Source organism: Salmo salar, chromosome 17, assembly GCF_965601325.2.
Source record: "Salmo salar chromosome 17, fSalSal1, whole genome shotgun sequence".
NCBI lineage: Eukaryota > Metazoa > Chordata > Actinopteri > Salmoniformes > Salmonidae > Salmo > Salmo salar.
The window spans coordinates 24,638,495-24,666,376 of NC_138307.1; the positions used below are offsets into that span (position 1 = coordinate 24,638,495).

The 27,882-nt window shown below is 42.7% G+C and overlaps 2 protein-coding genes and 1 pseudogene across 2 annotated transcripts; all 3 read left to right on the plus strand.

The window, feature by feature from the left end:
* Positions 1-1,471: 1,471 nt before the first annotated feature.
* On the plus strand, positions 1,472-3,297 carry LOC106575864 (gamma-crystallin M2). The gene is made up of 3 exons (XM_014152564.2): positions 1,472-1,517; positions 1,846-2,088; positions 2,929-3,297. The coding sequence occupies exons 1-3, from the start codon at positions 1,509-1,511 to the stop codon at positions 3,202-3,204; spliced, it is 528 nt and encodes a 175-aa protein (XP_014008039.1). The 5' UTR covers positions 1,472-1,508; the 3' UTR covers positions 3,205-3,297.
* Positions 3,298-12,721: 9,424 nt separating this feature from the next.
* Positions 12,722-14,209, plus strand: LOC123723985 (gamma-crystallin S-1 pseudogene; annotated as a pseudogene).
* Positions 14,210-18,736: 4,527 nt separating this feature from the next.
* Positions 18,737-20,225, plus strand: LOC123727769 (gamma-crystallin S-1-like). Its single transcript, XM_045696818.2, has 3 exons — positions 18,737-18,823; positions 19,004-19,246; positions 19,710-20,225. The coding sequence occupies exons 1-3, from the start codon at positions 18,803-18,805 to the stop codon at positions 19,980-19,982; spliced, it is 537 nt and encodes a 178-aa protein (XP_045552774.1). The 5' UTR covers positions 18,737-18,802; the 3' UTR covers positions 19,983-20,225.
* Positions 20,226-27,882: the final 7,657 nt, after the last annotated feature.

The window sequence follows — 27,882 nt, forward strand, 5'->3', positions numbered from 1 at the left end:
GGAAAAGCTGCATGCAGTACTTGAGGTAATGATAGGCCTACATAATTAAATATAAATGCAACCTGGTCTCATAGACTAGACCTAACATAGAAAATGTATGATAACCATTTGTTTGGTATGGTTACATAAAACAGATTGAAATCTAAGGCAACCCAAAGGATGAAAGTTCAAATCTCATCACGGACAACTTTAGCATTTTAGGTACTTACTACTTTTTTTAGCTACTTTGCAACTACTTAGCATGTTAGCTAACCCACCCCCTAACCCTTTTAGCTAACCCTTCCCCTAACCCTAACCTTAACCCTTTAACCTAACTTCTAAACTTAACCTAGATTTTGTATGTATTTGTACATTTTTTATTTAACCTGTATTTAACTAGACAAGTCAGTGAAGAACAATTTCTTATTTACAATGACGGCCCACCCCACCTAGCTAATGTTAGCCACCTAGCTAGAATCTGTAACATATCATACGTTTTGTAAATTCATAACATATTGTACATTTGGCAAATTCGTAACATATAATAGGAATTGTAATTCGTAAAATATCATATGAAATTGGTGATGGACATCCACAAATGAATACCTACCAGAAGAAACCTAACATATCATACTAAATTAAGTGTCTCGAATTTACGTACAGAATGATACAAAATGCTCTGAGACCAGGTTGAGAAATGATCCAAGATTATTGATAAATATGCTAAGCTTAGCTAAAAGGTTGTTTTTCCAGTATTTTCATTATCAAGGTTAGAGTTAATTTAGCTCTCATTGACATTTCATTGAGTATCCATAGTTACTTTCAGTATACATCCACTTCAATTTCTACCAAGGAATGATTTGACCTCAAATCAGTATCAAGTAACTGTCATAGAATCTGTTCACAGAGAGTAGTAGCGAGGCAAATATCTTGCCAATATCAACACCGCTTATCAACACCCTGCTTATCAATTAAAAATAGGCTACATGTTTGTAATTTAAAAAATCACAACTGACGTAATTATTGAAAAACGTCAGATACTGTATTTCAAGCCCAAGTAGCAATTTAAACGTTTGTATCATTTGTAAATGTAGTATAATACAGCAGAAACAGTTACGTATATAAAAAAAAAAAGCACAAATCTCACATAAACATGCAGATCATCTTTGATATCAGACGAAGAAGAAACTTGATCAAGTCCATTTTCCTAAACAAGAGTAGTAGAATAGGAAACCCACTCAGTATATCCAAGATGTAAACCCCAACAGAAAAATAAATCATCATAAAATAGTCCGAGCAGAATGCTGTGACTTAGGCCTTTATAACATTCATTTCACTGTTCCAGCAATTGTTTGTTACAGAGTCATTAGACTGGAACAAAGAGAAATTAAACATGACCAAATCATTTTTGCTGATATGCAAATCGACCTCATTTGGATATCAAAGGCTTTCCACACTCTGCACATTTTGTTTATCCATAAATACTTTGACGGTGCGGCAGCTAAGAAAGTAGTATACAGTGCTGCAAAATGGTGAAGGTAAGGTGACGCATGAAAAAAAATGGTCTGTATTTATCAGTGATGATAGTAATTTCAATGCATATACTTATTCAATATAAATGCTGAGCATTTGGGGTTTTATATGTTTATTTTTTTATTCATTCATGTGCAGCCAAGACTCTTCATATTCCTGCAAACACAAAAAGTTAACTTGATTATAGTTTGAAGATATGGCTTTGCCATTTTTATATGACTTTGAGAATATGTGAATAAAGCGGACATGTAATATGTGATCCTGTAGTAATATGATATTTGTTTTTATCCATAACTCACCGCAGAGTATTCTCTGCTTCCCATCCTTCCTTAGATCACATTCTACGAGGAAAATAATTTCCAGGGCCGCTGCTATGAGTGCAGCACCGACTGTGCCGACCTGCACTGCTACTTCAGCCGCTGCAACTCGGCGCGGGTGGAGAGCGGGGCCTGGGTGCTTTATGAGAAACCCAACTACAAGGGCTACCAATACATCCTGAGCCCAGGGGAGTACGCAGACAACCAGCAATGGATGGGATTCAACGATAGCGTCAAGTCCTGCCGCGCCATCAAAAACGTAAGATGATTCCTTGCATATCCATATTTCATATCATAATTCTCTACTCCCTACATCCCTAATTCTCTCCTCCCGCCCTCCATAGTATCTCTCTATCTCTCTCTCTCTCTCTCTTCTGTATGCCTTCAAAAAAAAATCTTAGTCCCGTAGTTCCCAGCAGTTAATGTGTCTCTTTCATCGCAGAAACTTGTAACACAAACCAATATGCATTTAAAATTTGCTCTGAAAAGTGTGTAAAAAAAGAAGTATAATATGATGTTTGATAGTCTCGACTAGGAGGTAAGCTAATTCTCCCTCTTGTCTAATATTGTATAAAAGTCTATGTTACAGAACGGGACTGAGATAGTGTTTCATACAGGGTTAAGTGGACCTCAGGCACAGAATGCATCAGGGAATAACACACTGCTCTATAATCCAGCAGACAATACAAGCAGACAAAAGCAGACATTTTTGGCAGCATTTTACCCCCACGCCCATCACTTTAAGAGGAAATATGCCAAGAAACCTTTAAAGGGGCATTTTCCTTTAATACTTCATGCCCTTCAAACACGAAAAGAGACGAACAAATCCACGTTAGACATGCTACAACGTCATTTAAATTTGAATGAGTTGTTCTAAATTAAAAATAATTTATTGACCAACATAAGTGAAGACAATATCTTACATGTAGTTTATTATATTTAACATGAATGTATGGCAGCTATAGCTATTATGATATCCAACTGAATTTCAGAAGCCTCTGAAACACCCAATAAATTATATTACAGTAGATTTGGTACAAAACAAAACCCTAACTAACCCTTCACAATGGTTGTCTTTCTCTCCCTCTGTTCCTGCCAGGTGCATGGCAACGTGTGGAAGCTGAGGCTGTACGAGAGGCCAGACTTCGGCGGTCAGATGGTGGAGTGGGCCGAGGACTGCCCCTCGGTCTACGAGGCCTTTAAGTTCCGCGAGGTGTACTCGTGCATGGTGACCCACGGCGCCTGGGCCTTCTACGAGCTGCCGAACTACAGGGGACGCCAGTACTTCCTGGAGCGCGGCGAGTACCCCCGCCACACAGACTGGAGCGCCGCCTCTGCCGCCGTGGGCTCCTTCCGCAGGATCACCGAGTTCTAGGGCTCTGTGACCTTTGACCTTTGAGTGTAGGATCGAGTTGTTCTCTGGTCTTATTGAGTCTGTGTGACATGATCCAATAAAAAATGAACTATTTGCAAGTGTCTGAAACTCGTTTTGTGATCTGTTGAGATGAGATACAAACATGTGCAAAAGATAACATCAAGGTTTCATGAGTTTGGTGGTAGGACACCATGATCCTACCACAATGCTAAACTTTTCTGACAAATTAATTTCATAAGCGACCTTCTGAGTATTCTAAATGTCAATGAACAAACTGCCAAGCAAACCAAGAACATTCCCAGAACATTAGCTAACAGTCCACAGTCCCAAGTTCTAGTTAGGGTTTGAGCTAACATTCAAAGAATGTAACATTATTATCATTGGCAAACTTAAAGATAATGGCTTTTCAATCTTCTGACATCATTATATTTTATTAGGGTATTGTCCAAACATACATTACATGACCAAAAGTATCTGCTCATCGAACATCTCATTTCATGGGCATTAATATGGAGTTGGTTCCCCTCCTTTGCTGCTATAACAGCCTCCACTCTTCTGGGAAGGCTTTCGACTAGATGTTGGAACATTGCTGCGGGGACTTGCTTCCATTCAACCACAAGAACATTAGTGAGGTCGGACACTGATGTTGGCCGATTAGGCCTGGCTCTCAGTCGGCATTCCAATTCATCCCAAAGGTGTTTAATGGGGTTAAGGTCAGGGCTCTGTGCAGGACAGTCAAGTTCTTCCACACCGAACTCGACAAACCATTTCTGTATGGACCTCAGTTTGTGCACGGGGCATTGTCATGCTGAAACAGAAAAGGGCCTTCCCCAAACTGTTAACACAAAGTTGGAAGCACAGAATCATCTAGAATGTCATTGTATGCTGTAGCGCTAAGATTTCCCTTCACTGAAACTAAGAGGTCTAGCCTGAACCATGAAAAAGAGCCCCAGACCATTATTCCTCCTCCACCAAACTTTACAGTTGGCACTATGCCTTCGGGCAGGTAGCGTTCTCCTGGCATCTGCCAAACTCAGATTGGTCCATCGGACTTCCAGATGGTGAAATGTGATTCATCCTTCCAGAGAACGCGTTTTCCACTGCTCCAGTGTCCAATTGCGGCGAGCTTTTCATCACTCCAGCCGACGCTTGGCATTGCGTAAGGTGATTTTAAGCTTGCTTCCAGAACTCGGTAGCGAATGTTGCAACCAAGGACAGACGATTTTGACGCGCTACGCGCTTCAGCACTCGGCGATCCTGTTCTGTGAGCTACCACTTTGCGGCTGAGCCATTGTTGCTCCCAGACGTTTCCACTTCACAATAACAGCACTTACAGTTGACCACAGCAGCTCTAGCAGGGCAGAGATTTGATAAACTGACTTGATGGAAAGCTGGCATCCTATGACAGTGCCACGTTGAAAGTCACTGAGCTCTTCAGTAAGGCACTTCTACTGCCAATGTTTGTCTATGGAGATTGCATGGCTGTGTGCTCGATTTTATACGCCTGTCAGCAACGGGTGGGCTGAAATAGCAGATTCAACTAATTTGAAGGGGTGTCCACATACTTTTGTATATATAGTGTATTTATAGCTTTTTTAAAGAAGGATTTAAACCTGCGATCTTCAAGCCCTGTAACCTACTTAGTCTGCTGCGCCACCAGGATCCTAATGTTTCTATTGGATTTCCCTTTGTACCTCGATCCTTAAATTATGATCCATAATATGTCTTAGTAGATATGCACACCTATGTACAACTCACCGCAATCTGCCAACCAATAATTTAACATAATTTCTGAAATCAAGTTTCTAGGGAAAGTCAAAGTCAAAACATCCCAACCTTACAGTATATAAAGACGTAGAATAGAAAATAAGTAACATTAACATGATGCCTTCTAATTGCAGTCGTTGTACTTATAATATACAGGAGAACGATCGCCTTACGGCGAGGATAGCTGTGCTGCAAGCCCAGCTTCAGACGCAATCGTTAGGCAAGGGTCATTTCAGTGTAGGAAAGGATGAAACAGCGTCTGTGGCACCAGTAAGTACAGATAGTAACGTTAGTATAAACCCCCTCGCACGGTCCCCGCAGCCGGACAACTTTCTCATGGCTTCTGGAGGGAAACGCTGTAGGAATGCTCAACCGGTGTCGCTTATTCAGCCGACAGAAACTTTCAACCGGTTCTCCCAATTAAGCGAGTCGGAGTCGGAGGCCGAAACTTCTCTGGTCTCTGCTCCTCCCGTTGTGGGGTCTGAGACGCCGAAGCCTCTCACCATTAGCTCTGACAAATTGAAAACCCTAGTCATTGGCGACTCCATTACCCGCAGTATTAGACTAAAAACGAATCATCCAGCGATCATACACTGTTTACCAGGGGGCAGGCTAATCTAAAGACGGTGCTGGCTAAAGCTAAAACTGGCGAGTGTAGAGAGTATAGAGATATTGTTATCCACGTCGGCACCAACGATGTTAGGATGAAACAGTCAGAGGTCACCAAGCGCAACATAGCTTCAGCGTGTAAATCAGCTAGAAAGATGTGTCGGCATCGATTAATTGTCTCTGGCCCCCTCCCAGTTAGGGGGAGTGATGAGCTCTACAGCAGAGTCTCACAACTCAATCGCTGGTTGAAAACTGTGTTCTGCCCCTCCCAAAAGATAGAATTTGTAGATAATTGGCCCTTTTTCTGGGACTCACCCACAAACAGGACCAAGCCTGGCCTGTTGAGGAGTGACGGACTCCATCCTAGCTGGAGGGGTGCTCTCATCTTATCTACGAACATAGACAGGGCTCTAACTCCCCTAGCTCCACAATGAAATAGGGTGCAGGCCAGGCAGCAGGCTGTTAGCCAGCCTGCCAGCTTAGTGGAGTCTGCCACCAGCACAGTCAGTGTAGTCAGCTTAGCTATCCCCATTGAGACCGTGTCTGTGCCTCGATCTAGGTTGGGCAAAATTAAAGATGGCGGTGTTCGCTTTAGCAATCTCACTAGTATAAAGACCTCCTCCATCCCTGCCATTATTGAAAGAGATCGTGATACCTCACATCTCAAAATAGGGCTACTTAATGTTAGATCCCTCACTTTAAAGGCAGTTATAGTCAATTAACTAATCACTGATCATAATCTTGATGTGATTGGCCTGACTGAAACATGGCTTAAGCCTGATGAATTTACTGTGTTAAATGAGGCCTCTCCCCCTGGTTACACTAGTGACCATATCCCCCGCGCATCCCGCAAAGGCGGAGGAATTTAAATTTACCCCCAAAAAAACAACAACGACGTTTTCGTCTTTTGAGCTTCTAGTCATGAAATCTACGCAGCCTACGCAATCACTTTTTATAGCTACTGTTTACAGGCCTCCTGGGCCATATGCAGCGTTCCTCACTGAGTTCCCTGAATTCCTATCGGACCTTGTAGTCATCGCAGATAATATTCAAATTTTTGGTGACTTTAATATTCACATGGAAAAGTCCACAGACCCACTCCAAAAGGCTTTCGGAGCCATCATCGACTCAGTGGGTTTTGTCCAACATGTCTCTGGACCTACTCACTGCCACAGTCATACTCTGGACCTAGTTTTGTCCCATGGAATAAATGTTGTGGATCTTAATGTTTTTCCTCATAACCCTGGACTATCGGACCACCATTTTATTACGTTCGCAATCGCAACAAATAATCTGCTCAGACCCCAACCAAGAAGCATTAAAAGTCGTGCTATAAAGTCTCAGACAACCCAAAGATTCCTTGATGCCCTTCCAGACGCCCTCTGCCTACCCAAGGACGTCAGAGGACAAAAATCAGTTAACCACCTAACCGAGGAACTCAATTTAACCTTGCGCAATACCCTAGATGCAGTTGCACCCCTAAAAATTAAAACATTTGTCATAAGAAACTAGCTCCCTGGTATACAGAAAATACACGAGCTCTGAAGCAAGCTTCCAGAAAATTGGAACGGAAATGGCGCCACACCAAACTGGAAGTCTTCCGACTAGCTTGGAAAGACAGTACCGTGCAGTATCGAAGAGCCCTCACTGCTGCACGATCATCCTATTTTTCCAACTTAATTGAGGAAAATAAGAACAATCCGAAATTTATTTTTGATACTGTCGCAAAGTTAACTAAAAAGCAGCATTCCCCAAGAGAGGATGGCTCTCACTTCAGCAGTGATGAATTCATTAACTTCTTTGAGGAAAAGATCATGATCATTAGAAAGATAATTACGGACTCCTCTTTAAATCTGCGTATTCCTCCAAAGCTCCGTTGTCCTGAGTCTGCACAACCCTGCCAGGACCTAGGATCAAGGGAGACACTAAAGTGCTTTAGTACTATATCTCTTGACACAATGATGAAAATAATCATGGCCTCTAAACCTTCAAGCTGCATACTGGACCCTATTCCAACTAAACTACTGAAAGAGCTGCTTTCTGTGCTTGGCCCTCCTATGTTGAACATAATAAACGGCTCTCTATCCACCGGATGTGTACCAAACTCACTAAAAGTGGCAGTAATAAAGCCTCTCTTGAAAAAGCCAAATCTTGACCCAGAAATTATAAAAAACTATCGGCCTATATCGAATCTTCCATTCCTCTCAAAAATTTTAGAAAAAGCTGTCACTGCCTTCCTGAAGACAAACAATGTACACGAAACGCTTCAGTCTGGTTTTAGACCCCATCATAGCACTGAGACTGCACTTGTGAAGGTGGTAAATTACCTTTTAATGACGTCAGACCGAGGTTCTGCGTCTGTCTTCGTGCTCCTAGATCTTATTGCTGCTTTTGATACCATCGATCACCACATTCTTTTGGAGAGATTGGAAACCCAAATTGGTCTACATGGACAAGTTCTGGCCTGGTTTAGGTCTTATCTGTCGGAAAGATATCAGTTTGTCTCTGTGAATGGTTAGTCCTCTGACAAATCAACTGTACATTTTGGTGTTCCTCAAGGTTCCGTTTTAGGACCACTATTGTTTTCACTATATATTTTACCTCTTGGGGATGTCATTCGAAAACATAATGTTACATTTCACTGCTATGCGGATGACACACAGCTGTACATTTCAATGAAACATGGTGAAGCCCCAAAATTGCCCTCGCTAGAAGCCTGTGTCTCAGACATAAGGAAGTGGATGGCTGCAAACTTTCTACTCTTAAACTCGGACAAAACAGAGATGGTTGTTCTAGGTCCCAAGAAACAAAGAGATCTTCTGTTGAATCTGACAATTAATCTGGATGGTTGTACAGTCGTCTCAAATAAAACTGTGAAGGACCTCGGCGTTACTCTGGACCCTGATCTCGCTTTTGAAGAACATATCAAGACTGTTTCAAGGACAGCTTTTTTCCATTTACGTAACATTGCAAAAATCTGAAACTTTCTGTCCAAAAATGACGCAGAAAAATTAATCCATGCCTTTGTTACTTCTCGGTTGGACTACTGCAATGCTCTACTTTCCGGCTACCCGGATAAAGCACTGAATAAACTTCAGTTAGTGCTAAATACGGCTGCTAGAATCCTGACTAGAACCAAAAAATTTGATCATATTACTCCAGTGCTAGCCTCCCTACACTGGCTTCCTGTTAAGGCAAGGGCTGATTTCAAGGTTTTACTGCTAACCTACAAAGCATTACATGGGCTTGCTCCTACTTATCTTTCCGATTTGGTCCTGCCGTACATACCTACACGTACGCTACGGTCACAAGACGTGGGCCTCCTAATTGTTCCTAGAATTTCTAAGCAAACAGCTGGTGGCAGGGCTTTCTCCTATAGAGCTCCATTTTTATGGAATAGTCTGCCTACCCATGTGAGAGACGCAGACTCAGTCTCAACCTTTAAGTCTTTATCGAAGACACATCTCTTCAGTAGGTCCTATGATTAAGTGTAGTCTGGCCCAGGGGTGTGAAGGTGAACGGAAAGACTGGAGCAACGAACCACCCTTGCTGTCTCTGCCTGGCCGGTTTCCCCTCTTTCCACTGGGATTCTCTGCCTCTACCCCTATTACGGGGGCTGAGTCACTGGCTTACTGGTGTTCTTCCATGCCGTCCCTGGGAGGGGTGCGTCACTTGAGTGGGTTGAGTCACTGACGTGGTCTTCCTGTCTGGGTTGGTGCCCCCCCTTGGGCTGTGCCGTGGCGGAGATCTTTGTGGGCTATATTCGGCCTTGTCCCGGGATGGTATGTTGGTGGTTGGAGATATCCCTCCAGTGGTGTGGAGGCTGTGCTTTGGCTAAGTGGGTGGGGTTTTATCCTACCTGTTTGGCCCTGTCCGGGGGTTTCATCGGATGGGGCCACAGTGTCTCCTGACACCTCCTGTCTCAGCCTCCAGTATTTATGCTGCAGTAGTTTATGTGTCGGGGGGCTAGGGTCAGTCTGTCACATCTGAAGTATTTCTCTTGTCTTTTCCGGTGTCCTGTGTGAATTTAAATATGCTCTCTCTAATTCTCTCTTTCTCTTTCTTTCTTTCTCTCTCTCGGAGGACCTGAGCCCTAGGACCATGCCTCAGGACTACCTGGCTTGATGACTCCTTGCTGTCCCCAGTTCACCTGGCCGTGCTGCTGCTCCAGTTCCAACTGTTCTGCCTGCAGCTATGGAACCCTGACCTGTTCACCGGACGTGCTACCTGTCCCAGACCTGTTGTCCCAGACCTGCTGGAACCCTGACCTATTCACCGGACATGCTACCTGTCCCAGACCTGCTGTTTTCAACTCTCTAGAGACAGCAGGAGCGGTAGAGATACTCTCAAAGATCGGCTATGAAAAAGCCAACTGACACTTACTCTTGTGTTACTGACATGTTACACCCTCGACAACTACTATGATTATTATTATTTGACAATGCTGGTCATTTATGAACATTTGAACATCTAGGCCATGTGCTGTTATAATCTCCACCTGGCACAGCCAGAAGAGAACTGGCCACCCCTCATAGCCTGGTTCCTCTCTAGGTTTCTTCCTAGGCTTTGGCCTTTCTAGGGAGTTTTTCCTAGCCACCGTGCTTCTACACCTGCATTGCTTGCTGTTTGGGGTTTTAGGCTGGGTTTCTGTACAGCACTTTGAGATATCAGCTGATGTAAGAAGGGCTATATAAATACATTTGATTTGATTTGATTTGATTTGAAAATAATAGAGGATACTTACTTTCTAGATGTAGTTATCCTCTCTTTACAAAGATAAAGACCCCAGCCTTGAAGTCTGAGTAAAGCTGTAAACAGGTTAGTCATTCCACACTCATTACACTCAATAATATATCTATGGTTACATGCCCCCTCCCTGCATACACACAACTTGAAACAACTTGTAACAAATGTAATAAGTGCCATTTAATGACATGTATTCAAATCATTTGACAATTTGTGTTAACAGGCAGTAGGACCTGCCATCATTCACTTTGAACTGGACTGTGTGTTTACAGGCAGCAGGACCTGCCATCATTCACTTTGAACTAGACTGTGTGTTTACAGGCAGTAGGACCTGCCATCATTCACTTTGAACTAGACTGTGTGTTTACAGGTAGTAGGACCTGCCATCATTCACTATGAACTGGACTGTGTGTTTACAGGCAGTAGGACCTGCCATCATTCACTATGAACTGGACTGTGTGTTTACAGGCAGTAGGACCTGCCATCATTCACTATGAACTGGACTGAATGGGAGCTGATAATTAGGAGTTTTATGTGCTGACTGAATGGAAGCTGATAATTAGGAGTTTTATGTGCTGACTGAATGGGAGCTGATAATTAGGAGTTTTATGTGTTGACTGAATGGAAGCTGATAATTAGGAGTTTTATGTGTTGACTGAATGGAAGCTGATAATTAGGAGTTTTATGTGTTGACTGAATGGAAGCTGATAATTAGGAGTTTTATGTGCTGACTGAATGGAAGCTGATAATTAGGAGTTTTATGTGCTGACTGAATGGAAGCTGATAATTAGGAGTTTTATGTGCTGACTGAATGGGAGCTGATAATTAGGAGTTTTATGTGCTGACTGAATGGAAGCTGATAATTAGGAGTTTAATGTGCTGACTGAATGGAAGCTGATAATTAGGAGTTTTATGTGTTGACTGAATGGAAGCTGATAATTAGGAGTTTTATGTGTTGACTGATAGGAAGCTGATAATTAGGAGTTTTATGTGCTGACTGAATGGGAGCTGATAATTAGGAGTTTTATGTGCTGACTGAATGGGAGCTGATAATTAGGAGTTTTTTACTCCGCTGGTCTCGGCTGGTCTGAGACAAGACTGAGACACTCAATACGTGGTCTTAAGACCTCTTGAGTACTACAACACTGATATCTGGTATGTTAAGAGGGTTATAGACATCATCATAAGCACCGTCAGCAGTGGCAAAAAGATGCACATGAATAGACCTGCTGTGGAGACCAGACCTGTTGTCCTGTTGTGGAGACCAGACCTGTTGTCCTGTTGTGGAGACCAGACCTGTTGTCCTGTCGTGCAGAACAGACCCGTTGTCCTGTTGTCTAGACCATACCTGTTGTCCTGTTGTGGAGACCAGACCTGTTGTCCTGTTGTGGAGACCAGACCTGTTGTCCTGTTGTGGAGACCAGACCTGTTGTTCTGTTGTGGAGACCAGACCTGTTGTCCTGTTGTGGAGACCAGACCTGTTGTCCTGTTGTGGAGACCAGACCTGTTGTCCTGTTATGGAGACCAGACCTCTTGTCCTGTTGTGGAGACCAGACCTGTTGTTCTGTTGTGGAGACCAGACCTGTTGTCCTGTTGTGGAGACCAGACCTGTTGTCCTGTTGTGGAGACCAGACCTGTTGTCCTGTTATGGAGACCAGACCTCTTGTCCTGTTGTGGAGACCAGACCTGTTGTCCTGTTGTGCAGAACAGACCTGTTGTCCTGTTGTGGAGACCAGACCTGTTGTCCTTTTGTGGAGACCAGACCTGTTGTCCTGTTGTGGAGACCAGACCTGTTGTCCTGTCGTGGAGACCAGACCTGTTGTCCTGTTGTGGAGACCAGACCTGTTGTCCTGTTGTGGAGACCAGACCTGTTGTCCTGTTGTGGAGACCAGACCTGTTGTCCTGTTGTGGAGACCAGACCTGTTGTCCTGTCGTGGAGACCAGACCTGTTGTCCTGTTGTGGAGACCAGACCTGTTGTCCTGTTGTGGAGACCAGACCTGTTGTCCTGTTGTGGAGACCAGACCTGTTGTGGAGACCAGACCTCTTGCAGGTTCTTTGACAAATGAAAAAGGGATGGGCCCTGACCCAAAACATTTGATATCAAATCAATGTCCTCTAGTGCCCTTGTTTTGGTCAGCATGGTGTACGGTATAAAGTGCATGGTTTGGATGGTTTGCACTTTCCATTTGTCTTTGTTTGTAGATCGGGGCATCAGTGCTTCTGAACAATGTGATGAGTCTGGATTTGAATTGCTGATTGAATTATATACAATTCAAACAGTGCTAAGTAACCATGTGCTTGCTTTTATAGTCCTGGCTGCAAATAAAGAGAACATTGGTGGAGCTTGGTGGTTTAATGTTTAATGTATCACGCCTGGCCTTCTGGTAAATAACCATGGAAAAGGTAAGCAGAGTTATTGATAAAGTTATCACAAAGTTATTGATAAGGCTATCACATGAAGTTATTGATAAGGCTATCACATGAAGTTATTGATAAAATAATCAGAAAGTTATTCATAAAGTTATCACAAATTTATTGATAAGGCTATCACATGAAGTTATTGATAAAGCAATCACATGAAGTTATTGATAAGGCTATCACATGAAGTATTGATAAGGCTATCACATGAAGTTATTGATAAGGCTATCACATTAAGTTATTGATAAGGCTATCACATTAAGTTATTGATAAAGCAATCACATGAAGTTATTGATTAAGCTATCACATTAAGTTATTGATAAGGCTATCACATTAAGTTATTGATAAAGTTACCACATTCAGTTATTGATAAAGCTATCACAAAGTTATCAAAGTTACCATAAAGTATAACTCTATAGTAAGTTATATACAAACTGCATATGTCATTGAAGTTACACAGTAACTCATAATATGTATTATACAACGGGTGGGTCTAATCCTGAATGCTGATTGGTTAAAACCGCATTCCAGCTGGTGTCTATGCCACAAGTTACCACAGGCTTCTCAGGAATGATCACTTAATTATATGATGTTTGGTGTCAGATCACCTTCTACGAGGACCGGAACTACCAGGGACGGTACTATGAGTGCGACAGTGACTCCAGCGACCTGCACACCTTCCTCAGCCGCTGTAACTCAGTCAGGGTGGAGGGGGGATTCTGGGTGGTGTACGAAAGGCCCAACTACATGGGCTTCCAGTATGTGCTGACCCCTGGAGAGTACCCTGACTACCAGCGCTGGATGGGCTTTAATGACACCGTCAGGTCCTGTCGCATCGTTAGAAATGTGAGTAGAGTGGATGGATGGACAATATGAGACACTTTGAAAGAGTTCATATGGAATAGAGAAGTATAACCAACCTGTAATCATTATACCCAGGTTAGCATCACACTTACAGAGCTTGTTCCTAACAAGACCTTACCACCCTACTGTAAATGTATTTTACATGTCTGATTGTGCAGCAGTTATTGTTCAGCCATAAAGGGGCAGGTCAAGATATAATTTTTTTATTTAGATGGTCATATCCTCCCTAAAAAAATGTATGCTGTAACATTTAGTTCTTGTTGTGATTCTGTTTCCTGACTCCAGGTGGGCAACTCGTGGAGAATGAAGCTGTGGGAGAAGCCTAACTTTGAGGGCCAGAGCATGGAGGTGGCAGACAACATGCCCTCCTTCCAGGAGCGCTGGCACAGCCGCGAGGTGAACTCCTGCAAGGTGTTCGAAGGCGCCTGGGTTTTCTTTGAGCATCCCAACTACAGGGGGCGCCAGTACCTGCTGGAGAGGGGAGAGTACAGACGCCACACCGAGTGGGGGGGCGTGCAAGCCAACGTAGGCTCCATCCGCTGTGTCAGGCAGTACGGCACGTCACCACCAAGGGTTGAGGATGTGCATGATTGTGTGTAAGAAGTACAAATAAAGTTGTGTTGAAAATCTAAAAAACTTATTTGCAATATGAGTACAATATTCAGGCTTGAGTGATCGATATGGGCTGAATCTCATTCCTTTATTTTGGTCCTGACCATAGATTTTCGTGACAGTTGTAGTCCCATTTCAAAACCTGGGCGCATGAGGTAACACTTAACTTAATGGCGATAGGTACAATGCTTTGTGATGCAGTTTGAATGCATAGTAAGATGTGTCTTAAGCTCATTATGACATCCGTGTGTCTTCATATAACGATCCTGTCGAAATAACAGCTATTATCAGCTCCAAAACCCATGCAGAGAAACAACATGTACATGCTACTTAAAAAGCATTACAACTATTGGTTGTCACCCAGAAGGGTTAAAGACATTTTTCTAAGTTTTAACCAAAACAATGGTCAGAGGTTACCAAGCATTACAGCTGAGCTAGGACCCTGTTCCAGGATCATGGGTCTGTAGATGCACAACCACTACAGAAACAATATGGAAATACAGTGCCTTCGGAAACTATTCAGACCCCTTGACTTTTTACACATTCTGTTATGTTACAGCCTTATTCGAAAATGGATTATATTTATTTTATTTATTTTCAATCTACACACAATACCCCATAATGACAAAGCGAAAACATTTTTTTTTGGTTGACATTTTTGCAAATGTACCTTTTTACATAAGTATTCAGACCCCTTGCTATGAGACTCAAAATTGAGCTCAGGTGCATCCTGTTTCCATTGATCATCCTTGAGATGTTACAACTTGATTGGAGTCCACCTGTGGTAAATTCAATTGATTGGACATGATTTGGGAAAGGCACACACCTGTCTATATAAGGTCCCACAGTTAGTGCATGTCAGAGCAAAAACCAAGCCATGAATGAATTGTCCGTAGAGCTCGGAGGCAGGATTGTGTCGAGGCACAGATCTGGGGAAGGGTACCAAAAAATGTCTGCAGCATTGAAGGTCCCCAAGAACACAGTGGCCTCCATCATTCTTAAATGGGAGAAGTTTGGAACCACCAAGACGCTGCCAAAGGTGCTTCAACAACGTACTGAGCAAAGGGTCTGAATACTTCTGAATAAAAATGTGCAAACATTTCTAAAAACCTGTTTTTGCTTTGTCATTATGGGGTATTGTGTGTAGATTGATTAGGAAAGCATTTAAAAAAAAAATCAATTTTAGAATAATTGTCACGGATTCCCCCGGTACTGCTGCTCATTCTGTTCACCAGTTCCAGAGGTCTACGTCATAGACCTTCTAGGCATCACTGAACTGGATCATCACCAACAACCCTGGACTGTCTTATCTCATTACACAGACTGGTTCCCATTCCCCCTGATTAGTATGTGAATATATGTGCCCTCCGTTCACCATTGTCTTGAGCGGTTATTGTTCCCATGTCCATTGGTCTTGTGAGTACCTGTGCTTTGTTATTTCGGCTTTCGTGCTGCGTGTATTGTGCACTTGTTATTACGGGTCTCACCCCGTGTAGTGTATTGCGGGTCTCGTCCTGTATACTTAGAGGTTTTACCTCACTCTTTTGTTAGGTTACATCCCTGTGTTTCGTATACTTGTTTGTTTTGGGCTTTGTCCCTGTGACTTTCATAGCATGTTGTATTTTTGGTGGAGTATTAAAAACCCTTATTACGTATTCCTGCACCTGTCTCCAATCATTTATACAAAGGCCACAAATGTGCATGTGTCTGCTCAAACGGTCAGAAACAGACTCCATGAGGGTGGTATGAGGGCCCGACGTCCACAGGTGGGGGTTGTGCTTACAGCCCAACACCGTGCAGGACGTTTGGCATTTGCCAGAGAACACCAAGATTGGCAAATTTGCCACTGACGCCCTGTGCTCTTCACAGATGAAAGCAGGTTCACACTGAGCATGTGACAGACGTGACAGAGTCTGGAGAGGCCGTGGAGAACGTTCTGCTGCCTGCAACATCCTCCAGCATGACCGGTTTGGCGGTGCGTCAGTCATAGTGTGGGGTGGCATTTCTTTTGGGGGCCGCACAGCCCTCCATGTGCTCGCCAGAGGTAGCCTGACTGCCATTAGGTACCGAGATGAGATCCTCAGACCCCTTGTGAGACCATATGCTGGTGCGGTTGGCCCTGGGTTCCTCCTAATGCAAGACAATGCTAGACCTCATGTGGCTAGAGTGTGTCAGCAGTTCCTGCAAGAGGAAGGCATTGATGCTATGGACTGGCCCGCCCATTCCCCAGACCTGAATCCAGTTGAGCACATCTGGGACATCATGTCTCGCTCTATCCACCAACGCCACGTTGCACCACAGACTGTCCAGGAGTTGGCGGATGCTTTAGTCCAGCTCTGGGAGGAGATCCCTCTGGAGACCATCCGCCAACTCATCAGGAGCATGCCCAGGCTTTGTAGGGAGGTCATACAGGCACGTGGAGGCCACACACACTACTGAGCCTCATTTTTACTTGTTTTAAGGACATTACATCAAAGTTGGATCAGCCTGTAGTGTGGTTTTCCACTTTAATTTTGAGTGACTCCAAATCCAGACCTCCGTGGGTTGATAAATTGGATTTCCATTGATTATTTTTGTGTGATTTTGTTGTCAGCACATTCAACTATGAGCAGTATATATATATATACACAGTTGAAGTCAGATGTTTACATACACTTAGGTTGGAGTCATTAAAACTCGTTTTTCAACCACTCCACAAATTTAAGCTTTAACTTCCTGACTGATGTCTTGAGATGTTGCTTCAATATATCCACATCATTTTCCTCCCTCATGATGCCATCTATTTTGTGAAGTGCACCAGTCCCTCCTGCAGCAAAGCACCCACGCAACATGATGCTGCCACCCCCGTGCTTCACGGTTGGGATGGTGTTCTTCGGCTTGCAAGCCTCCCCCTTTTTCCTCCAAACATAACGATGGTCATTATGGCCAAACAGTTCTATTTTTGTTTCATCAGACCAGAGGACATTTCTCCAAAAAGTACAATCTTTGTCCTCATGTGCAGTTGCAAACCGTAGTCTGGCTTTTTTATGGCGGTTTTGGAGCAGTGGCTTCTTCCTTGCTGAGCGGCCTTTCAGATTATGTCGATATAGGACTCGTTTTACTGTGGATATAGATACTTTTGTACCCGTTTCCTCCAGCATCATCACAATGTCCCTTGCTGTTGTTCTGGGATTGATTTGCACTTTTCGCACCAAAGTACGTTCATCTCTAGGAGACAGAACACGTCTCCTTCCTGAGCGGTATGACGGCTGCGTGGTCCTATGGTGTTTATTCTAGCGTACTATTGTTTGTACAGATGAACGTGGTACCTTCAGGCGTTTGGAAATTGTTCCCGATGATGAACCAGACTTGTGGAGGTCTACAACGTATTTGCTGAGGTCTTGGCTGATTTCTTTTGATTTTCCCATGATTTCAATCAAAGAGGCAATGAGTTTGAAGGTAGGCCTTGAAATACATCCACAGGTACACCTCCAATTGACAGAAATTATGTCAATTAGCCTATAAAATGCTTCTAAAGCCATGACATCATTTTCTGGAATTTTCCAAGCTGTTTAAAGACACAGTCAACTTAGTGTATGTAAACTTCTGACCCACTGGAATTGTGATACAGTGAATTATAAGTGAAATAATCTGTCTGTAAGCAATTGGTGCAAATATTACTTGTGCCATGCACAAAGTAGATGTCCTAACCGACTTGCCAAAACTATAGTTTGTTAACAAGAAATTTGTGGAGTGGTTGAAAAACAAGTTATAATGACTCCAACCTAAGTGTATGTAAACTTCCGACTTCAACTGGATAGTCCCAGTCAAAAGATTGGACACATGTACTCATTTCAGGGTTTTTCTTAATTTGTACTATTTTCTACATTCTAGAATAATTGTGAAGACATCAACATGATGAAATAACACATATGGAAACATATAGAAAGCAAAAAAGTGTTAAAGAAATAAAAATATATTTTATATTTGAGATTCTTCAAAGTAGCCACCCTTTGTCTTGATGATAGCTTTGCACACTCTTGGCATACTCTCAACCAGCTTCATGAGGTAGTCACCTGGAATGCATTTCAATTAACAGGTTTGCCTTGTCAAAAGTTAATTTGAGGAATTTCTTTCCTTCTTAATTCAAGTCTTACAATGCATTATAACTACATCATAAGGCATTATAGCAGCTGGCTTTAGGTAAAGTGTTACAGACAGCAAACTGGAACTATCAGAGACTACAGTGTATTCAGACTAATAGCTATGTTCTAGTAACTGCTGCTCACCGCTGGCAACAATTTTATTGGATAAATTAAAAAGATTCTGGAATCAGGCTCCGTAGGATCAAAAGGTCAGCATTTATACAACAGATCATTAAACTTGGCATGAAGCCGCGGTGTTTTAAAACAAACACAGCATCAGCTGTTGTGCCCTAGTTAATAGTGGTGCACATTTGAATGACAATGATTCCACTGGCCATGCATTTCCATGTCATACATATATAAAACTCCCCCAGAGCAGTGTCCTTACATTACCGTGTATGTCTAGAGGGATATTTTTTATTGTGTGTAGAATAGTATTAAAAAGAATAATCCAAACATGGACCGCATGCAGGGGAAGGTACTGTAGGTGGCTGTGTGTGTGTGTGTGTGTGTGTGTGTGTGTGTGTGTGTGTGTGTGTGTGTGTGTGTGTGTGTGTGTGTGTGTGTGTGTGTGTGTGTGTGTGTGTGTGTGTGTGTGTGTGTTCCTCCCTCTTTTTTTTAAGTAACTGTTTTTAAAAGACAACAATCCTTTGTGCAGATCTTCTTCTATGAGGACCGGAACTTCCAGGGCCTCCACTATGAGTGCAGCAGCGACTGCCCCGAACTGAGCTCTCATTTCAGCCGCTGCAACTCCATCAGGGTGGAGAGTGGTGCCTGGGTGGTCTACGAGAAACCCAACTACATGGGCTCTCAGTACATCTTGACCAGGGGAGAGTACCCCGACTACCAGCGCTGGATGGGCTACAACGACACTATCAGGTCCTGCCGGATTATCAGACATGTAAGTCAAGCCACTGAGGTGATTTGTGCGTGGTAGTGGTACATGCTGATTACTCATTCATGGATCTACACAGACATGCATGCACACACACGAACATACACACACGCAAGCACGCATCCATGCACGCATGCAAACCACACACACACACACACACACACACACACACACACACACACACACACACACACACACACACACACACACACACACACACACACACACACACACACACACACACACACACACACACACACACACACACACACACACACACACACACAGGACCAAATGTAATTATTATAGTGCATCCATTTCCATTCTAACATTGGTCTTTTGATCTGTTGAAACCTGATGTTGGTGTCCCGTATGAGGACACTGATATCCCAGGTATAATGACACAGCTGATTGATCCCTGGGGATATTGTTCAGATGAAGTTTGGAACTGTGCTCCACTGTGTTGTAGACCACTGGCATGCACAGGATCCGCGTGTACGAGCGCCCCGACTTTGCCGGTCAGATGATTGAGTTCAGTGAGGACAGCCCCAACTTGTCTGAGCGTTTCCGACACCGCGAGGTGCACTCTGCCAACGTGCTGGACGGCGCCTGGGTCTTCTACGAGCACCCCAACTACAGGGGGCACCAGCACCTGCTGGAAAGGGGCGAGTACAGACGCCACACCGAGTGGGGGGGCATGCAGGCCAACGTGGGCTCCCTCCGCCGCGTCCAGGACTTTTAGACCATCCATGTCATACAGATGTAGGATTTTAATTTGAGTCAGGTTGCTACAGCAGGAAAATAATACTGCAGCAACAGGAAATATGAATTATTATGTGGATTATAATTAATGGACATTTTGTAAGGGAAAATCAAGTGGAAATTACAAACTTCAGAAGCCTTTTTAAAACTCAAATACACTACAAGTTTTTAATTTCCTGCAACAGGGTGATCAAATAAAGACATTGTTATGCTCAACAGCCAATCAGAAGGCATCTGACTTTTTACTTCCTTTCTTTTCCACTCTACTTCCTTTTCTCTTGATATGTCTTGATTGCATGTGGGGCTCTGTAGTGCCATCAATGGTACCGGTCCATATAGATAGATTTGACAGCACACTGTAAAATGTGTAGTTTCTGGAAACTATGACATTATCTTTAATTGTGCTACATTTTCACCATTGTGTGACATCATCAGAGCGCTTGAGGTAAGTTCCCACAGTAGAAGAGAGTGCCAGCAAGCCTTTTGGGTACACATTGCCTGTCCCATCATATCTACTCAATAGAATCTCAACACATACAAATCCAGCATGAATTGTAATTTCAAACACCACATGAATGTGGTAAGCTGCATTGTATAGACTAGAAGGAGTGCATCAAGACCGTCAATTGGCATACCAAATGAGCTGCAACCTTTTGGTTACTAGTCCAACGCTCTAACCACTAGGCTACCTGCCGCCCCAGGTTAGGGTTAGGGCAAGGGTTAGCTAAAAGTATTAAGGTTAGGGTTCCAATGTAGTTGCAATGCGAGTTATACGCCGATCCAACCACTCTACTTTTGTTTTTGCCTTAACTAACCATCTGTCTTAAGTAACCATACCAAACTTAACATATCATTATAATTTGAGTGTCCTGGATTTACATTCACTATTTTACGTCTAGTCTATGAGACCAGGCTGGTATTTGGTGAGATGTTTTTGAGAGCAACCAGACTGTGTAGTACAGTAAGTGTGTAGTCATGGTGACATCCCTCGGTCATATGAGGTCAACTGAATCTTGTGTACAGTGTTTGTGTCCTGACGTGCCCTCGTGTGACCACACGCGACCAATTGAAATTCGACCCTGCCGCTGTTCGCCTCTTACGAGGAACATTCAGGAAGAGATACAACAATAATACCGTATCACTCTTTTGTATTTTGTCATGAAGCCACCCGATGATTCCTAACATCAATACAGAGATTATTTGGATTGGGAGGCAGGGGGGAGCTGGGGAGTCTGTTTGGGGTGGGGTAAAAGGTGGGTGCAGGTGGTGGTCAATGGGCATGTGGGCTAAAAAGTCTGAACAATGGGTCAGTAAACCCCAGTGATGATTCAGGGGGATTTGCCAATAAGGATCCACAGCAATGTGAGTGGGGGGTATTGTGCTGAGCTGGCAGCCTGATGAGCCTGTGCCAGCAGCCTGGTCTCATAGGCTAGACGTAACATAGTAAATGTAAATCTGGAACACTAAAATTAATATGATATGTTACGTTTGGTATGGTTACATACAGTGCCTTGCGAAAGTATTCGGCCCCCTTGAACTTTTCGACCTTTTGCCACATTTCAGGCTTCAAACATAAAGATATAAAACTGTCATTTTTTGTGAAGAATCAACAACAAGTGGGACACAATTATGAAGTGGAACGCAATTTATTGGATATTTCAAACTTTTTTAACAAATAAAAAACTGAAAAATTGTCCGTGCAAAATTATTCAGCCCCTTTACTTTCAGTGCAGCAAACTCTCTCCAGAAGTTCAGTGAGGATCTCTGAATGATCCAATGTTGACCTAAATGACTAATGATGATAAATAGAATCCACCTGTGTGTAATCAAGTCTCCGTATAAATGCACCTGCTCTGTGATAGTCTCAGAGGTCCGTTTAAAGCGCAGTGAGCATCATGAAGAACAAGGAACACACCAGGCAGGTCCGAGATACTGTTGTGGAGAAGTTTAAAGCCGGATTTGGATACAAAAAGATTTCCCAAGGTTTAAACATCCCAAGGAGCACTGTGCAAGCGATAATATTGAAATGGAAGGAGTATCAGACCACTGCAAATCTACGAAGACCCGGCCGTCCCTCTAAACTTTCAGCTCATACAAGGAGAAGACTGATCAGAGATGCAGCCAAGAGGCCCATGATCACTCTGGATGAACTGCAGAGATCTACAGCTGAGGTGGGAGATTCTGTCCATAGGACAACAATCAGTCGTATACTGCACAAATCTGGCCTTTATGGAAGAGTGGCAAGAAGAAAGCCATTTCTTAAAGATATCCATAAAAAGTGTTGTTTAAAGTTTGCCACTAGCCACCTGGGAGACACACCAAACATGTGGAAGAAGGTGCTCTGGTCAGATGAAACCAAAATCGAACTTTTTGGCAACAATGCAAAACATTATGTTTGGCGTAAAAGCAACACAGCTCATCACCCTGAACACACCATCCCCACTGTCAAACATGGTGGTGGCAGCATCATGGTTTGGGCCTGCTTTTCTTCAGCAGGGGCAGGGAAGATGGTTAAAATTGATGGGAAGATGGATGGAGCCAAATACAGGACCATTCTGGAAGAGTCTGCAAAAGACCTGAGACTGGGACGGAGATTTTTCTTCCAACAAGACAATGATCCAAAACATAAAGCAAAATCTACAATGGAATGGTTCACAAATAAACATATCCAGGTGTTAGAATGGCCAAGTCAAAGTCCAGACCTGAATCCAATCGAGAATCTGTGGAAAGAACTGAAAACTGCTGTTCACAAACGCTCTCCATCCAACCTCACTGAGCTCGAGCTGTTTTGCAAGGAGGAATGGGCAAAAATGTCAGTCTCTCGATGTGCAAAACTGATAGAGACATACCCCAAGCGACTTACAGCTGTAATCGCAGCAAAAGGTGGCGCTACAAAGTATTAACTTAAGGGGGCTGAATAATTTTGCATGCCCAATTTTTCAGTTTTTTATTTGTTAAAAAAGTTTGAAATATCCAATAAATTTCGTTCCACTTCATGATTGTGTCCCACTTGTTGTTGATTCTTCACAAAAAATGACAGTTTTATATCTTTATGTTTGAAGCCTGAAATGTGGCAAAAGGTCGAAAAGTTCAAGGGGGCCGAATACTTTCGCAAGGCACTTTAATACAGATGGTTACTTAATTTACTGCAGTGGGCGAAATCTGGGTCACACAGAGTGTTTCTTGGTAGTCTTAAACAAATCTACTTTGAAACAAAAGTATCCACCTCACACACATGGTTATGGGCTTAAAAAAAGAAGATACCTGTACCATGTCACATATAGAGTTGAAATGTATTACATTTTGAGTTTGAGTTACAATATTACACTTTATATACACCACAGAAGACTGAAATAATAATAATAATGTTTGACATAGAAACATAGAAACACAGGATCTTTGTCTGTTTATTAATTATGAAAAATATTCATAACATTCCACCCCTGAGGCAACTAGGTCATTTGACTGCAGGAAAGGGCTACGGCAAAAATGAAAGTAGCGTGTGTGGTCGGGGTGTACAGATAGGCGTATAACATGAACATCTAGCAACCCGAAGGTTGCAAGTTCAAATCTCCTCATGGATAGCTAACCCTTCCCCTAATCCTAACCTTATCCCTTTTAGCTAACCCTTTCCCTAACCCTAACTTTAACCCTTTAACCTAACTCCTTAAACCTAACATTAACCCTTAACCCTAACCCATAGCCTAGCTAATGATAGCCACCTTGCTAGAATTCGTAACATATTATACATTTAGCAAATTTGTAACATATTCTACGTTATGCACATTTGTAACATCTAATACGAATTGTAATTCATAACACATCATACGAAATGGATGATGGACATCCACAAATTAATACATACCATACGAAACGTAACATATCACACTAAATGGAGCGTCTCAGATTTACATACAGGATATTACAAAATGCTCTGAGACCAGATTGGTGCCAGGGGTGGCTGAAATAACACAGTGTTTTATACACAGAGGTGGCTGACAATGCAAAAAACAGGCATGGGTCTGGTGGGCCTGGGCCTGCACAGCCCAATGTATTGTACCACATGCCAGCTCTGACACTACTACCACTACCCATCCTGCATAGGGCCTGCTACCCAGCATGCAATGCACAGTACAGTATCCAGCATCATAATATGACAGGAATGGTCAAATGGATTCCTGCAAGTAGCTACTTTATAGAAGTGTTCTTAGACATCTATAAATAGTATTGAAAAGCATTGATTCTCACCCCATCTTCTAGTCCACTCCAACAAATCAATGGCGAGTCATTGTTATTTAGGGGACCTATAACTCATGGATAGATGATTGTCTGTGATGTGTAAGTGTTGATCATGTCTGGGATTTTAAAAATATATATATATTTCCCTACGTGCACCATACATGCATTTGTAGCTATTAATTTGTTTTCTGTAGTCTTTGTGTATTCACAGTGACAATAACAACAATACAGTTTCATGAAAGGATTCCCTACATCTTACTTTAGTCTAATTGACCTGTATTATTAACCTATAGGTGTTCATTTCATTGTTTTCCTGTCAGTGCATCCTCTCACTCAATCCCTTTAAATCTCTTTCATAAATCTCTTTGTATACTTGTACAGTATGGGTACCCCCCCAGCAGAGGGAATCATTCATAGGGTCATAGGGTCGGATTCATGCAAACCTGCCATAGCAAAGTCTTTGTAATGTCTTTGCACATAACTAATACCTTGTGCAGTGCTAAAAGCATCTGTCTGTGAGGGAATATCCTTGCTATTTTTACTGTATCCAAAACCAGTCAATTGTATCTAACTTGATGGAAAAGGTGTATGCAACAGAAATGGACAAATACCAATATTTATGAAACCAAAAAATATTAGGTACTTGTATTATTATTATTATTATTATTGTTGAAATCAAATGTGCTGAATTGACCATTAGATCTGATAAGGGCTGCAGTTACCAACATTGGCCAGCAGAGGGAAGTGTCACTTTCATTTCTGTCTAGCAGTCAGACATGGACCACGGTGTGGGTGTTACATTTGGCAGCTGCAGAGAGAGGATGAAAGATGAGTGCCCCATGAATCCTCTCTGCGAGTCACAACATGTTGCCCTATTCCCTATATAGTGCACTACTTTTGACCAGAGCTCTATGGGCCCTGATCAAAAGAAGTGCACTACATAGTAAAAAGGGTGGCATTTGGGAAGCACACCTCTCTGTTCTCACTGCCTTTGCTGCCTCCTCTCAGATTAAAGGCCCTTTGAGTCTTGCTCTGAAGTACCTGTGCTTGGCCCTGTGAACCCACTGCAGCACAGCTTCAAAAGCATATTCATCACTCCTTTCTAGCTACACTGAGTGTACAACATTAGGAACACCTTCCTAATATTGAGTTGCACCCCCTTTTGCCCTTAGAAGAAGCCTCAATTCATCAGGGCATGGAGTCTACAATGTGTCAAAAGCGTTCCACAGGGATGCTAGCCCATGTTAAATCCAATGCTTCCCACAGTTGTGCCAAGTTGGCTGGATGTCCTTACGGTGAGTAGTAGAAGAAGTGTGTTAAATAGTAGAAAAAGTGTGCTGAGTAGTAGAAGAAGTGTGTTGAGTAGTAGAAGTGTGTTGAGTAGTAGAAGAAGTGTGTTGAGTAGTAGAAGAAGTGTGTTGAGTAGTAGAAGAAGTGTGCTGAGTAGTAGAAGTGTGCTGAGTAGTAGTAGAAGTGTGTTGAGTAGTAGAATAAGTGTGTTGAGTAGTAGAAGAAGTGTGTTGAGTAGTAGAAGAAGTGTGCTGAGTAGTAGAAGTGTGCTGAGTAGTAGAGGTGTGTGAGTACTAGAGGAAGTGTGCTGAGTAGTAGAAGAAGTGTGCTGAGTAGTAGAAGAAGTGTGCTGAGTAGTAGAAGAAGTGTGCTGAGTAGTAGAAGAAGTGTGCTGAGTAGTAGTAGAAGTGTGCTGAGTAGTAGTAGAAGTGTGTTGAGTAGTAGAAGAAGTGTGTTGAGTAGTAGAAGTGTGTTGAGTAGTAGAAGAAGTGTGTTGAGTAGTAGAAGAAGTGGGCTGAGTAGTAGAAGAAGTGTGTTGAGTAGTAGAAGAAGTGGGCTGAGTAGTAGAAGAAGTGTGTTGAGTAGTAGTAGAAGTGTGCTGAGTAGTAGAAGTGTGCTGAGTAGTAGAAGAAGTGTGTTGAGTAGTAGAAGAAGTGTGTTGAGTAGTAGAAGAAGTGTGCTGAGTAGTAGAAGTGTGCTGAGTAGTAGAGGTGTGTTGAGTACTAGAGGAAGTGTGCTGAGTAGTAGAAGAAGTGTGCTGAGTAGTATAAGAAGTGTGCTGAGTAGTAGAAGAAGTGTGCTGAGTAGTAGAAGAAGTGTGCTGAGTAGTAGAAGAAGTGTGCTGAGTAGTAGAAGAAGTGTGCTGAGTAGTAGAAGTGTGCTGATTAGTAGAAGTGTGTTGAGTAGTAGAAGAAGAGTGCTGAGTAGTAGAAGTGTGTTGAGTAGTAGAAGAAGTGTGCTGAGTAGTAGAAGAAGTGTGCTGAGTAGTAGAAGAAGAGTGCTGAGTAGTAGAAGTGTGTTGAGTAGTAGAAGAAGTGTGCTGAGTAGTAGAAGAAGTGTGTTGAGTAGTAGAAGAAGAGTGCTGAGTAGTAGAAGAAGTGTGTTGAGTAATAGAAGAAGTGTGTTGAGTAGTAGAAGAAGTGTGTTGAGTGGTAGAAGAAGTGTGCTGAGTAGTAGAAGAAGTGTGTTGAGTAGTAGAAGTGTGTTGAGTAGTAGAAGAAGTGTGCTGAGTAGTAGAAGAAGTGTATTGAGTAGTAGAAGAAGTGTGCTGAGTAGTAGAAGAAGTGTGTTGAGTAGTAGAAGAAGAGTGTTGAGTAGCAGAAGAAGTGTGGTGAGTAGTAGAAGAAGTGTGTTGAGTAATAGAAGAAGTGTGTTGAGTAGTAGAAGAAGTGTGCTGAGTAGTAGAAGAAGTGTGCTGAGTAGTAGAAGTGTGCTGAGTAGTAGAAGAAGTGTGTTGAGTAGTAGAAGAAGTGTGCTGAGTAGTAGAAGAAGTGTGCTGAGTAGTAGAAGAAGTGTGCTGAGTAGTAGAAGAAGTGTGCTGAGTAGTAGAAGAAGTGTGCTGAGTAGTAGAAGAAGTGTGCTGAGTAGTAGAAGAAGTGTGCTGAGTAGTAGAAGTGTGTTGAGTAGTAGAAGAAGTGTGCTGAGTAGTAGAAGAAGTGTGTTGAGTAGTAGAAGTGTGTTGAGTAGTAGAAGAAGTGTGCTGAGTAGTAGAAGAAGTGTGCTGAGTAGTAGAAGAAGTGTGTTGAGTAGTAGAAGAAGTGTGCTGAGTAGTAGAAGAAGTGTGCTGAGTAGTAGAAGAAGTGTGCTGAGTAGTAGAAGAAGTGTGCTGAGTAGTAGAAGAAGAGTGTGAGTAGTAGAAGTGTGTTGAGTAGTAGAAGAAGTGTGCTGAGTAGTAGAAGAAGTGTGTTGAGTAGTAGAAGAAGTGTGCTGAGTAGTAGAAGAAGTGTGTTGAGTAGTAGAAGAAGTGTGCTGAGTAGTAGAAGAAGTGTGTTGAGTAGTAGAAGAAGTGTGCTGAGTAGTAGAAGAAGTGTGTTGAGTAGTAGAAGAAGTGTGTTGAGTAGTAGAAGAAGTGTGTTGAGTAGTAGAAGAAGTGTGCTGAGTAGTAGAAGAAGTGTGTTGAGTAGTAGAAGTGTGCTGAGTAGTAGAAGTGTGCTGAGTAGTAGAAGAAGTGTGTTGAGTAGTAGAATAAGTGTGTTGAGTAGTAGAAGAAGTGTGCTGAGTAGTAGAAGAAGTGTGTTGAGTAGTAGAAGTGTGTGAGTAGTAGAAGTGTGCTGAGTAGTAGAAGAAGTGTGCTGAGTAGTAGAAGAAGTGTTGAGTAGTAGAAGAAGTGTGTTGAGTAGTAAGAAGTGTGC